Source organism: Oncorhynchus kisutch, linkage group LG14 (assembly GCF_002021735.2).
Source record: "Oncorhynchus kisutch isolate 150728-3 linkage group LG14, Okis_V2, whole genome shotgun sequence".
Lineage (NCBI taxonomy): Eukaryota > Metazoa > Chordata > Actinopteri > Salmoniformes > Salmonidae > Oncorhynchus > Oncorhynchus kisutch.
In genome coordinates, this window is record NC_034187.2 from 29,567,890 (window position 1) to 29,581,769 (window position 13,880).

Below are 13,880 nucleotides of genomic sequence, written 5' to 3' on the forward strand. Positions count from 1 at the left end.
TCTCACAGGTCTCAGAGGAGTAGTCACATTTATTTGTTATGTTTCCTCTGTGTTCCAAGAACAGCCTGAGACGAGTAAGAGGGTCATAGAGCAGATTGTTAACCATATTTATGGAACAATTTCTCTGAACAACAACCTTACCTGAGCAAATAGTCTCTGGAAAGTGTGTCTGAAAATGACTATTATTAAAGCAGTGCTGATTCAGCAGTTATAGATGACATCCTCTGCGTGTAGAGGTCTTCCTCTGCGTGTAGAGGTCTTCCTCTGCATGTTATCCTGCCATCTATCTCTAATCCCTTGCATCAAGCCATCGTATTGACACTCATAAACATGTAGTTAAGCCATGAGAAAGGATAGGAACGTGCCTAATTCATTTTCCTTGCTGACCCCCATGCTAACAAGAAACATGTGTCGGATACATTGCAAAATGGTTTCCTTTTCACTTTTCCTCAAGTTTGGCTGGATTATGTTGATGTTTGAAACGTCCAATAAACATCCAGCTTATTAGCTCTTCATTATGTTGTCAGTTTTTGTACTTTTCTGTTGGGGATGAAAGATTGGAATGAAAATGAGTGGGCATGATGTTATAAATCACTTAATTTAATTAAATGAAGGTAACGATGGCCATTTTCCCTCACATGCTCTCATTGAGTCACCCAGGGGTCTTTGTGGAGCCCAACATTATGTGATTCTGTTTCATATGGCTGAGTGGGATGTTTCTGATTTATCTCTGTGCTCCTGCTCCACACAGATGGACTTTGAGCTCCAAATCTTCCAGGTGCGTGGGGAGCATGCTGTGTCAGTGTCCCGGCTGGAGGGAGTCATCAGCAAGATGCATACAGACCGTTACCAGGCCTTTAGCCAGGGTCTTGAGAGGGGCAAGCTCCGCGAGACCTGTGTGTCCACTGAGGACGACCTGCCCCCCAAAACTTTCCGTAACGTCTGCATCCAAACAGACAGGGAGACCTTCCTCAGGACCCCCGAGGGTGAGGCCAGCCGGTCTGGTCTCAGCCCCAGCCAGAATGTGCCTAAGAAACTCAACCTGGACTCCATCAACCTGAGTCTGCATGGAGGACTGCCTGGCCCACCTCCTCCTCCTCCTCTTCCTCCTCCTCCCCCTCCTCCTCCACTCCCTGGCCAAATAGGACTGCTTCCACCTCCTCCTCCCCCGTTACCTGGCAACATGGGGCCACCGCCTCCACCCCCCCTCCCAGGTTTTGGTCCACCACCTCCCCCTCCCCTTGGGTTACCTGGAGCTGGCCCTCCTCCTCCTCCCCCTCCTCCTGGGTGCGGCCCACCTCCTCCTCCTGGGGGGGGATTTGGGTTTGGGTTCGGCCAGGCAGCAGAGAAGGCCCCAAGGAAGCCTGCGTTGGAACCGGCCACTCCCATGAAGCCTCTATACTGGACCAGGATACAGATCCAGGACAATAAGTACCTACTTCTTCTATAGCCCATTCACAAGATTTATTATCACTTCTGTCTCCCTCTCCTCTCTATGACACTTCCATCAGGTACACAGACACTCTAATACAGTAAAACATCAGGCTGGATTGACCGCCCCTACACTAGTACCCTGGATGAGGACAGGAGCCCAAGTGAGATGTTTCAGCACATTTCCAGTGGCTGTGGTTTGTACTGCTGGATGCCAGGCTCCCAGCTTTATGGCCTTGTATTTCTATGGCTGGATTGGTAGAGGAAGTTGACTTGTGGTTCACACTCTCTGGTCCTGGCTAATGGGGGAGGGTTGAGTGGGCCACAGCGGTTACATGCCTGCTATAAAGTTTACAGTTGAACAGCATTAAACAGGACTATTAACTGTAACACGTTTCTGGATAGACATTATGAGGGTAAATACAGTACACTTTCGAAAAAGCCAGGTCAATGAACAAATGTCAAAATACACACAATTTCGCTGTATATACAGAGCAGGCTTCATGAGGAAGCTGTAATAGGGAAGACATAGTTAACTGTGCTTTACAGGGATTACATGTCAATACATGCATGGTCCAGTCAATTATAAATGCTGTCTGCTGTGGAAGGCTTTGTAGATGTAGATGACTTTACGTAGATGTATTTTCCCAACATTTTTCAACATTGATTCACTGCAGTTTGCTGGAGTCAGTCAGAGCCCATTACGTGGAGTTATTTGAATTGGTCCCTGTGAAGGCAGTATGAAATTAAAGGGAAGATTTTTGGGAGTATCATTATGTTCTTGGATAAAGCCTCTTGGCTGTCCCAGACAGATACTTTCCCCACCGCTGTGGGTAGCCAATAGCAAATTGGGCCCAAATGGACACACTCGACTCTAATTGAGTCTCTGTCTATGTGTTTGATTGCTGTGGTATTTCAGCTATGACCAGCTGGCCAACATTTTCAAATCAATCGTATTTGTCACATGCGCCAAATACAACAGGTGAAAGTATTACAGTGAAATACTTACTTACAAGATCTTAACCAACAATGCAGTTTTAAGAAAAATACCCCCCCCCCCCTAAAAAAGAAATCAAAGTAACAAATAATTAAAGAGCAGCAGTAAATAACAATAGCAAGGCTAAATACAGGGGGTTCCGGTACAGAGTCAATGTGCGGGGGCACCGGTTAGTCGAGGTAATATGTACATGTGGGTAGAGTTATTAAAGTGACTATGCATAGTGTAGATAATAACAGAAAGTAGCAGCAGCGTGAAAGGGGGGGGTGGGACAATGTAAATAGTCTGGGTAGCCATTTGATTAGATGTTCAGGAGTCTTATGGCTTGTGGGTAGAAGGTGTTTAGAAGCCTCTTGGACCTAGACTTGGCACTCCAGTACCGCTTGCCGTGCGGTAGCAGTGAGAATAGTCTATGACTAGGGTGGCTGGAGTCTTTAACAATTGACACCGCCTGGTATAGAGGTCCTGGATGGCAGGAAGCTTGGCCCCGGTGATGTACTGGGCCGTACGCACTACCCTCTGTAGTGGTTTGCGGTCAGAGGCCGAGCAGTTGCCATACTAGGCAGTGATGCAACCCGTCGGGATGCTCTCGATGGTGCAGCTGTAGAACCTCTTGAGGATCAGAGGACCCATTTTTTATCTGTTTGTTGAGTTTCCTTTGTCTCCACCATGGTAAAAATGTCTCCTTTCTGAACGAGTCAGCCCCGGCCGGCCAAACCCTGACCTCATGACTTGACAGTAGAGAGAAACTCATGAACACAAACACAGATAAGGCATATCCAGGTTGTATCTCATCCGGCTGTGATTGGGAGTCCAATAGGGCGGCGCACAATTGGCCCAGCGTCGTCCGGGTTTGGCCGGGGTAGGCCATCGTTGTAAATAATATTTTTTTCTTATCTGACTTAAATAAAGGTTAAATAAAAAATATATTTTTTTAAATATCTACAGTCCATACAGTATGGATACAGTACATCTACAGAGGCAGTAGGCCTATTACATTTTACAAAGGGATCCCTTATAGAAAGTTGCTAAATCATGCAACATTACATATTACTATCAGTAGATAAACTCTAATTGAAAAGTTAACATGACCTGTGTTATACGTACAGTAAGTCTGCCTCACATAGGTGGGTCCTGATGAACCTCTCTTAGTGAACCTGTTGCCTGTGAGGCTGTCTGACCTTGCCTATATACAGACTGAGTTATGGTGGACTTCATCTTCCCCTCCCTGTGTTATCAGAGACGGCCGGATCACTTATCAAACAGAGCCTGAGGCTGCCACACTGTCTAACCCAGGGGATAGTTCTCTTCTATGATTTAAAAGAGGAATGGAAAGTAAAGGTGGCAGAGCAAGGCTGAACTCTGGGAGGCTTCTGTACAAAGAGAGACATCATCAGACTCCTTCTCTGTTTGCTTTCAGCGTTACCCAGCAACAGAGGAAACAGAATACGTCCTGTCTTCCTTGTAGTTTATTTGAAATGCTCCTTTAGTGCTGGAACCTCACATCTCAAACCCAGTGACACTTGAATCATACGATTTTCAGAAGCCTCAGTCATAAATGTGACTTTTTATTAAAAAGCGGAAATTGAAGTCGGTTTTCTTTGCATTTTGCAAATTCTCACTCCAGAAAACTTCTGCCCTGAATCAAAATATGGAAGTAAACACTGCACAGCCCAAGTAAACATCAAATAAACAGCTTCACACATTGTTTATCTCTGGCACAGGACAATTTGTACTGAGAAGTCCCCTAGCTATTCCACTTTTCCCAAGAAGTAAAATCAAATCAAATGTAATTGTATTAGTCACATGCAACCTTACAGTGAAATGCTTACTTACGAGGCTCTAACCAACAATGCAGTTTAAAAAAATATGGATAAGAATAAGAAATATAAGTATCAAGTAATTAAAGAGCAGCAGTAAAATAAAATACTATATACAGGGGGGTACCGGTACAGAGTCAATGTGCATGGGCACCGGTGAGTTTTTAGGTTAATATGTACATGTAGGTAGAGTTATTAAAGTGACTATGCATAGATGATAACAACAGAGAGAAGCAGTGGTGTAAAAGGGGGGAGGGGCATTGCAAATAGTCTGGGTAGCCATTTGATTAGATGTTCAGGAGTCTTATGGCTTGGGGATAGAAGCCTCTTGTACCTAGATTCGGTACCACTTGCCCTGTGGTAGCAGAGAGAACAGTCTCTGACTAGGGTGGTTGGAGAATTTTTTTGTGCCTTCCTCTGACACCGCCTGGTATAGAGGTCCTGGATGGCAGGAAGCTGGGCCCCAGTGATGTACTGTGCCATTCGCACTACCCACTGTAGTGCCTTGCGGTCGGAGGCAGAGCAGTTGCCATACCAGGCAGTGATGCAACCAGTCAGGATGCTCTCGATGGTGTAGTTGTAGAACCTTTTGAGGATCAGAGGACCCATGCCAAATCGTTTCAGTCTCCTGAGGGGGAATATGTTTTGTTGTTGCCTCTTCACGACTGTCATGGTGTGCTTGGACCTTGTTAGTTTGTTGGTGATGTGGACACCGAGGAACTTGAAGCTCTCAAACTGCTCCACTGCAGCCCCGTTGATGAGAATGGGGGCGTGCTCGTTCCTATTTTTCCTGTCGACCACAATCATCTCCTTTGTCTTGATCACGTTGAGGGAGAGTTTGTTGTCATGGCACCGCACGGCCAGGTCTCTGACCTCCTTCCTATAGGCTGTCTCGTCTTTGTCGGTGATCAGGCCTACCACTGTTGTGTCATCGGCAAACGTAATGATGGTTTTGGAGTCGTGCCTGGCTGTGCAGTCATGAGCGAACAGGGAGTACAGGAGGGGATGGAGCACGCACCCCTGAGGGGCCACTGTGTTGAGGATCAGTGTGGCGGATGTGTTGTTACCTACCCTTACCACCTGGGGGCGGCCCGTCAGAAAGTCCAGGATCCAGTTGCAGAGGGAGGTGTTTAGTCCTATGGTCCTTAGCTTAGTGATGAGCTTTGAGGGCACTATGGTGTTGAATGCTGAGCTGTAGTCAATGAATAGCATTCTCACATAGGTGTTCCTTTTGTCCATGTGGGAAAGGGCAGTGTGGAGTGCAATAGAGATTGCATCATCTGTGGATCTGTTGGGGCAATAGGCAAATTGGAGTGGGTCTAGGGTTTCTGGGATAATGGTGTTGATGTGAGCCATGACCAGCCTTTCAAAGCTCTTCATGGCTACAGACGTGAGTGCTATGGGTTGGTAGTCATTTAGGCAGGTTACCTTAGTGTTCTTGGGCACAGGCACTATGGTGGTCTGCTTAAAACATGTTGATATTACAGACTCGGACAGGGAGAGGTTGAAAATGTCAGTGAAGACACTTGCCAGTTGGTCAGCGCATGCTCGCAGTTCACGTCCTGGTAATCCGTCTGGCCCTGCGGCCTTGTGAATGTTGACCTGTTTAAAGGTCTTACTCACATCGGCTGCGAAGAGCGTGATCACACGCTGGAACAGCTGGTGCTCTCATGCATGTTTCAATGTTATTTGCCTCGAAGCGAGCATAGAAGTAGTTTAGCTCATTTGGTAGGCTTGTGTCACTGGGCAGCTCTCAGCTGTGCTTCCCTTTGTAGTCTGTAATGGTTTGCAACCATGCCACATCCGACAAGCATCAGACCCGGTGTAGTATGATTCGATCCTAGTCCTGTATTGACGCTTTTCCTGTTTGATGGTTCGTCGGAGGGCATAGCGGAATTTCTTATTAGCTTCCAGGTTAGAGTCCCGCTCCTTGAAAGCAGCAGCTCTAGCCTTTAGCTCTGTGTGGATGTTGCCTGTAATCCATGGCTTCTGGTTGGGGTATGTACGTACGGTGACTGTGGGGACGACGTCATCGATGCACTTATTGATGAAGCCAATGACTGATGTGATGTACTCCTCAATGCCATCGGAGGAATCCCGGAACATGTTCCAGTCTGTGCTTGCAAAACAGTCCTGTAATTTTAGCATCTGCTTCATCTGACCACTTTTTTATTGATCTAGTCACTGGTGCTTCCTGCTTTAATTTTTGCTTGTAAGCAGGAATCAGGAGTATAGAATTATGGTCAGATTTGCCAAATGGAGGGCGAGGGAGAGCTTTGTATGTGCCTCTATGTGTGGAGTAAAGGTTGTCCAAAGTTTTTTCCCTCTGGATGCACATTTAACATACTGATAGAAATTTAGGAAAATGGATTTAATTTTCCCTGCATTAATGTCCCTGGCTACTTGGAGCTTCGTCCTTTGGGTGAGCGTTTTCTTGTTTGCTTATGCCGGAATACAGCTCATTCAATCCTGTCTTAGTGCCAGCCTCAGTCTTTATGTATGTAAACAGCTACGAAAAATACAGATGAAAACTCTCTAAGTAGATAGTGTGGTCTACATTTTATGATGAGATACTCTACCTCAGGCGAGCAATAGCTCAAGACTTCCTTAGATATTGTGTATCAGCTGTTATTTACAAAAATACATAGTCCGCCGCCCCTTGTCTTACCAGACTACGCTGTTCTATCCTGCCGCTACAGCGTATAACCAGCCAGATGTATGTTGGTAGTGTCATCGTTCAGTCACGACTCTGTGAAGCATAAGATATTACAGTTTTGAATGTCCTGTAGGTAATTTAATCTTCCACATAGGTCATTGATTTTATTATCCAAAGATTGCACGTTTGCTAGCAGAATGGAAGGAAGTGGTGGTTTATTCAATCACCTACGAATTCTCAGAAGGCACTCCGCGCTCCCGCCCCTTTTCTCTGCCTCCTTATCATGCAAATCACAGGGATCTGGGCCTATTCCTGAGAAAGCAGTAAATAATTTGCGTCGGGCTCGTCACACTCGTTAAAGGAAAAAAAATATTCTGCCAGTCCATGGTGAGAAATCGCAGTCCTGATGTTCAGAAGTTCTTTTCGGTCATAAGAGACGGTAGTGGCAACATTATGTACAAAATAAGTTTAAAAAAATAAGTTACAAACAACGCAAATAAACAAACAAAATAACACAATCGGTTGGGGGCACGTAAAATGTCAGTCTTCCTTTCCGGCGCCGAGTCACCCCCGTAACAGTCCCCATAACAGTCTCCTGACATCACAGTAACATTGTTATTGAAAAGGGTTTTATGTTGAACTGTCGTGCTCCTCAACGTATGGAAATGTATCTCTCCCCCAGCCCCAGACTAACAGTCTGTCTCTTGTTTCCAGTAATAATACACTGTGGGGTTCACTGGAGGAGCCAGATATCGTAGACACCAAGGAGTTTGAGGACCTGTTCTCCAAGGCCACTCTGCAGCCGAAGAAGAAGCCCCTTTCAGACAGCTATGAGAAGAAGGCCAAGACTAAGAAGGTTAGTTGAAATCTCATCCATTCTTTTCCCTCCCCCGTGCTACTGTTATTATATTGTCTTGGCTCGTGCTGTTTTTTATCTCTTAGGAGGAGAATCTCAAGTGTCTTGGGTTTGGAAGGTGATGAGGGCTACTAGACTTTCCATGCAGGGACCCATACACTGTAGCTTTAAAGCTGTCACCAGAAACGATGACACACTCCATTTGACATGGCACGTCGTATTTCTCAGACCTGTCATTTCCATTACACAAGGGCCCTAGTGGTACATTTGAATGAAGATTTCCTTTACTATAGTTTCGTCGTCAGTTTTAGGAGTTATTGAGATTAGGTAGTCAGGAAGAAAATATTGGCGTAATACATTTTTTGAGGACGTTATTACTATGTTACTCCAGTAAGAGCATCTGCTGAATGAATACAATGGTGTCAGCAGATTATACCTTATTCTCCAACCCTAGACCACTTACCTCTGGAACATTCCATTAGGAGCCCTGCTGAGTTAGCCCAAGTAGAGCCACATAAACAAGTATCCTAGCATTACATGGAGTCTAATCTAGGAACAACACAAAGTTTGCCAGGAGTAAATCGCTCCCCTCTCTTTTCTCGTCTTCCTCCCGACTGTCCAATTCATGGTGATTGATGTAGGAAGCTCTTGTGCAACATCAAACTAGGCTATCAGGTGGCAGTGAGTTCAGTTTTCTCCTCTCCCTGGCCCTGTGTATAGAAACACAGCTGGGTAGGATCCACCTTTAGCTGCTGCTTACACTTCACAATCAGCTGTAGACTAAACTGTCCTACTCCTTGATTTGGAATATTCTGTTGATTGTCCTTTTGACTAAGTTTAATAGTCATTTTCTTACGAAACCTGGTAATAATTATTGGTTGAGAGAAATCATGAAAAAAAATTGGTCCTGTTCAAACTGGATGTCGATTTTTGGTACGGACCAAATCTAAAACAATCATAGACATCTACAGTGGGGCAAAAAAGTATTTAGTCAGCCACCAAAGACTGAATCTGCAATAGGTAAGCAGCTTGGTTTGAAGAAATCAACTGTGGGAGCAATTATTAGGAAATGGAAGACATACAAGACCACTGATAATCTCCCTCGATCTGGGGCTCCACGCAAGATCTCACCCCGTGGGGAAAATGATCACAAGAACGGTGAGCAAAAATCCCAGAACCACACGGGGAGACCTAGTGAATGACCTGCAGAGAGCTGGGACCAAAGTAACAAAGCCTACCATCAGTAACACACTACGCCACCAGGGACTCAAATCCTGCAATGCCAGACGTATCCCCCTGCTTAAGCCAGTACATGTCCAGGCCCCTCTGAAGTTTGCTAGAGAGCATTTGGATGATTCAGAAGAAGATTGGGAGAATGTCACATGGTCAGATGAAACCAAAATATAACTTTTTGGTAAAAACTCAACTCGTCGTGTTTGGAGGACAAAGAATGCTGAGTTGCATCCAAAGAACACCATACCTACTGTGAAGCATGGGGGTGGAAACATCATGCTTTGGGGCTGTTTTTCTGCAAAGGGACCAGGACGACTGATCTGTGTAAAGGAAAGAATGAATGGGGCCATGTATTGTGAGATTTTGAGTGAAAACCTCCTTCCATCAGCAAGGGCATTGAAGATGAAACGTGGCTGGGTCTTTCAGCATGACAATGATCCCAAACACACCGCCCGGGCAATGAAGGAGTGGCTTCGTAAGAAGCATTTCAAGGTCCTGGAGTGGCCTAGCCAGTCTCCAGATCTCAACCCCATAGAAAATCTTTGGAGGGATTTGAAAGTCCGTGTTGCCCAGCAACAGCCCCAAAACATCACTGCTCTAGAGGAGATCTGCATGGAGGAATGGGCAAAAATACCAGCAACAGTGTGTGAAAACCTTGTGAAGACTTACAGAAAACGTTTGACCTCTGTCATTGCCAACAAAGGGTATATAACAATTATAAGTATTGAGATAAACTTTCGTTATTGACCAAATACTTATTTTCCACCATAATTTGCAAATAAATTCATAAAAAATCCTACAATGTGATTTTCTAGTTTTTTTTTCTCATTTTGTCTGTCATAGTTGAAGGGTACCGATGATGAAAATTACAGGCCTCTCTCATCTTTTTATATGGGAGAACTTGCACAATTGGTGGCTGACTAAATACTTTTTTGCCCCACTGTATGTTTCACACGTTTGGACAGCACAGTAAAGTACAATACAGCACAGTAGAGCACAGCAGAGTACAGAATATTACAGTACACTACACAGTACGCTAAATAAAAGCAGTGTAGATGTCACGCCCTGACCATAGAGAGCCTTTTTATTCTCTATTTTGGTTAGGTCGGGTTGTTACTAGGGTGGGTAATCTAGGTTGTTTTATTTCTATGTTGGCCTGGTATGGTTCCCAAATAGAGGCAGCTGTTTATCGTTGTCTCTGATTGGGGATCACATTTAGGCAGCCATTTCCCCACTGTGTTTTGTGGGATCTTGTTTTTGTGTTGTTGCCTGTGAGCACTCCAGAATGTGACATTTCGTTTGTTCTTTAATGTTTTTGTGCGTTTCATTGAATAAACATGTGGAACCCATATCGCGCTACGCTTTGGTCCGAGTATGCTTTACGACGATCGTGACAGTAGAGGTCAGTACAATACTATATAGTAGAGCACAGTACAGCACAGTAGAGCACAGTACAGCACATTAGAGCACAGTACAGTGGAGCACAGTACAGCACAGTACAGTACAGTACAATACAATAGAGTACAGTTAAGAAAAGTAAACATTAGTGTACCAGTGCTGTAGTACTCGAGTCCAGGACTTTCATGACTTGTGACTCGACCTGGACTTTACCATTGGTGACTCGGACTCACCTTCTCGTGACTTGTATTTGCACTTGGACTGGATAGGCTACTATGATAAGCAGAATATTTGCAGCACTGGGTGCGCAGAACAGTGAGGGTTCTGTTCTCTAGCAGTGGGTAGGATGTGCCACACCTGGCACACACAGTGATTGTGGGCAGGCAGGCTCCACTCTGGCTCCGCCTCCAGTCATAAGCTACGCATCGCACAAGTGACTATCTTGCTTCCTTGTAACCACCAGGCACCAGCCTACTATTTAGATTTGCCTGGCTAAGAAACATAAACTACTTACGAAATTGAAAACAATACTAGTATTGACTTTAATAGTAAAACAGTCTAGCTATTTGTCTCTCTCTCCCCTTGAGCATAGAAAAGTGGGCTGTGGTCTACCGAGTGGCGCAGCGGTCTAAGGCATCACTACAGATCCGGGTTCGATCCCGGGTTGTGTCGCAGCCGGCCGTGACCAGGAGACCCACGAGGCCCAGCGTTGCCTGGGTTAGGGGAGGGTTTGGCTGGCTGGGATGTCCTTGTCCCATCACACTCCAGTGTAATGTTAAATGTCTTGTTTAATGTCTTGTTGGAGGTCGTAGAGGGCTTCTTTCTATCCATCCATGTCTGAATCCTTGTTTCCGGTAGCTCTAGGCTTTTATCCCATAGCTGATATTGCTTGTAATCCATAGTTTTTGGTTCAGATACGTTCTTATAGTAATTGTGGGGACGACATTACCTATGCAATTATTGATGAAGGCCATGACTGTTGTGGTATGAATCTCAGGACATATCCCAGTCTGTACTAGCAAAACAGTCTTGTAGTCTTGCGTCTGCTTCATCCGACCACTTCTGTATTGAGTGCATCACTGGTACTTCCTGTTTGAGCTTTTGTTGGTCAGATTTGCCGAAGGGAGGACGAGGGAGGGCCTTGTATGAGTTTCTGTGGGTAGAATAAAAGTGGTCTAGAGTTTTAGCGCCCCTAGTGGCGCAGGAGACGTGTTGGTAGAAGTGAGGTAGGATGGTTTAACGTCTCCCCGCGTTAAAGTAACCGCCCACCAGAAACGCTGCCTCTGGGTGAGCCGGTTCTTGTTTGTTTATGGCCCCATACAGTTCGCTGAGTGCCAGAGTGGTGTTGGCTTGAGAACTTTCTTGGTAGATAAAGGGTCTGCAGCTTACCATGAGGTATTCTATATCAGGTGAGCAAAAGCTCGAGATTTCCTTCACACTTGATGCAGGAAAACAGTTGTTATTTATGAAAAAAAATAATCCTTTCGACTTCCACCCTACTCTACTGAACTGCACTGTACTGTACTTTACTCTACTGAATTAAACTCTCCTGAATTAAACTTTACTGTCCTGTACCGTACCTTACTGTAGCTCTACCGTGTTCTGATGTACTAATCTGTGCTGTACTGTCTGTCCTGTGATGTTCAAACTTGTGAAACAGATTTGGTTCAAATTTGAACTTGTTTAGGGGCGGGGCTCTTGAAATGCTTGTTTTCTTACATTTACATTTTGGTCATTCAGCAGACGCTCTTATCCAAAGTGACTTACAGTCAGTGCATTCAACTAAGGTAGATAAACAACAACATATCACAGTCACAGCAACAACAACAAAAATCTGAAACTGTTACTGAAATGTTATTGTAGTTGAAGTGGTCTGTTGGTTTATTCTGTGGGTTGGACTACTTTGAACATCATCGCTGCCAGTTTTAAAGCTTTTGAAAAAGCTTACATATATGTGCATGTGACAGTGGGAGCAATAATGCATTCTGTTGCAGTCTTCAGTTGGCTCCTCTTTCCTATCTTAGGAGACTTGAAAAAGTATTATTGTGATATATTTCTTACTTCATTGATCATGTAAATATGCAGTTGAAATTTGGCCATAGAATCAATGACTGAAAAACATGTCTTTTCAACATCTGTAAATGACGTATTTTCAACGTCTGGAAAATACATATTTTTTACATCCTGAAAAGACGTATTTTCACCTTTCATTCAGCATGTGAAATGCACCTGATTTCAACATTCGAAAAGTACATATTTTCGACGTCAATCAGCACCTAAAATGCACCTGACATCAACGTCTGGAAAAGACATCCAAAAGATGCTTACTGGGAAAGCAGCTGAGTCAGATATCAACGTGAGCTAGGAGGCTGATTTAGGGGCCAGCCCTGCAGGAAGGGTCAGGGAGACAGGAGACAGTTGGCTGAGCTTGATCAAATATTGGGCCAGTTGATTGGTTCAAAGTGACCAGACTGGATGAAGAGCACTAGAGATGGACACACACACTCACCCACACTGAGGCCTCTAGAGTGGACTGGAGCCTTGACAGATTGATCAGAATGTGTATGGATTGGGAAGGGGACAGTCTGGTACAATGGCTGATTTTATCTGCTTGGACGCCACACTTAGGGCCATGGGGGCAGTGGGAGCGCTGACACATGGCTGCGGAAGTGCAGAGTTGCAGCATTGGACTTGACTACAGCATGGGCCCTGAGAATTGGCCCTGAGCTGTGCAGACCCAATGGCACGTAACCCATTAGAAAGGGGGATACTTCTCCTTCGTGAAAACTACATGAACTAACATTTGATTTTGTCATTCTTATTTGAGATGGTAGATACAATATGTGGTATAGATATCTATTGTGATTTGAGCCATGGGTTATAATACTCAGCCCAGAGAGAGCAGCCTGGGTTACAATACTCAGCCCAGAGAGAGCAGCCTGGGTTACAATACTCAGCCCAGAGAGAGCAGCCTGGGTTCAGCTATGATTATTGGGAGATACAACCAACTGTGGAAAAGGTTGGCTACAGCCCCTTGGCAGTCCAACACTTTTAGAAAGGTCAGCTAAACAAAAGTAACTTGTTTACTTCTTCATCTTTTATCCCTAAAAGTTTATACTACCAACGTTCAAACTCTCTGAATCATCATTTGCTGATAGGTTCCCAGAACAACGGGCTCTGACTGGACAAAGGAGGAGGGAGGAAACTGGGATAGAGAGGAAAGTGGAGAGGACAGTGGGGAGGGGGATGGAGAGGGAGGAGGAGAGGGGGATGGAGAGGGAGGAGGAGAGGGGGGCTGGAGAGGGGAGGATGGAGGGAAAGAGGAGAGGGGGATGGAAAGGAGAAGAGCAGACTGTCATCTAGCTAGCTAACAGACAGAGCCAGACTGGGCCTGCGGAGACACAGGGTCAATGAAGAGCGCTGTTTTGCCTTACTCTGCAATATCTACCCCAGAGGTAATCTGACAAGCCAATAGTCCTGTCCTGGCCT

At 45.1% G+C, this 13,880-nt stretch overlaps 1 protein-coding gene across 3 annotated transcripts in view; it reads left to right on the forward strand.

The window, feature by feature from the left end:
- The window catches only part of LOC109904018 (formin), a 109,159-nt gene that overhangs the window by 24,557 nt on the left and 70,722 nt on the right, over nucleotides 1-13,880 (forward strand). For all 3 annotated transcript variants that reach the window (XM_020501080.2, XM_031788212.1, XM_031788213.1), the window contains 2 exons: nucleotides 752-1,431; nucleotides 7,619-7,760. In XM_020501080.2, coding sequence (XP_020356669.2) covers nucleotides 752-1,431; nucleotides 7,619-7,760 — 822 coding nt within the window. The remainder of the gene's footprint in view (nucleotides 1-751; nucleotides 1,432-7,618; nucleotides 7,761-13,880) is intronic.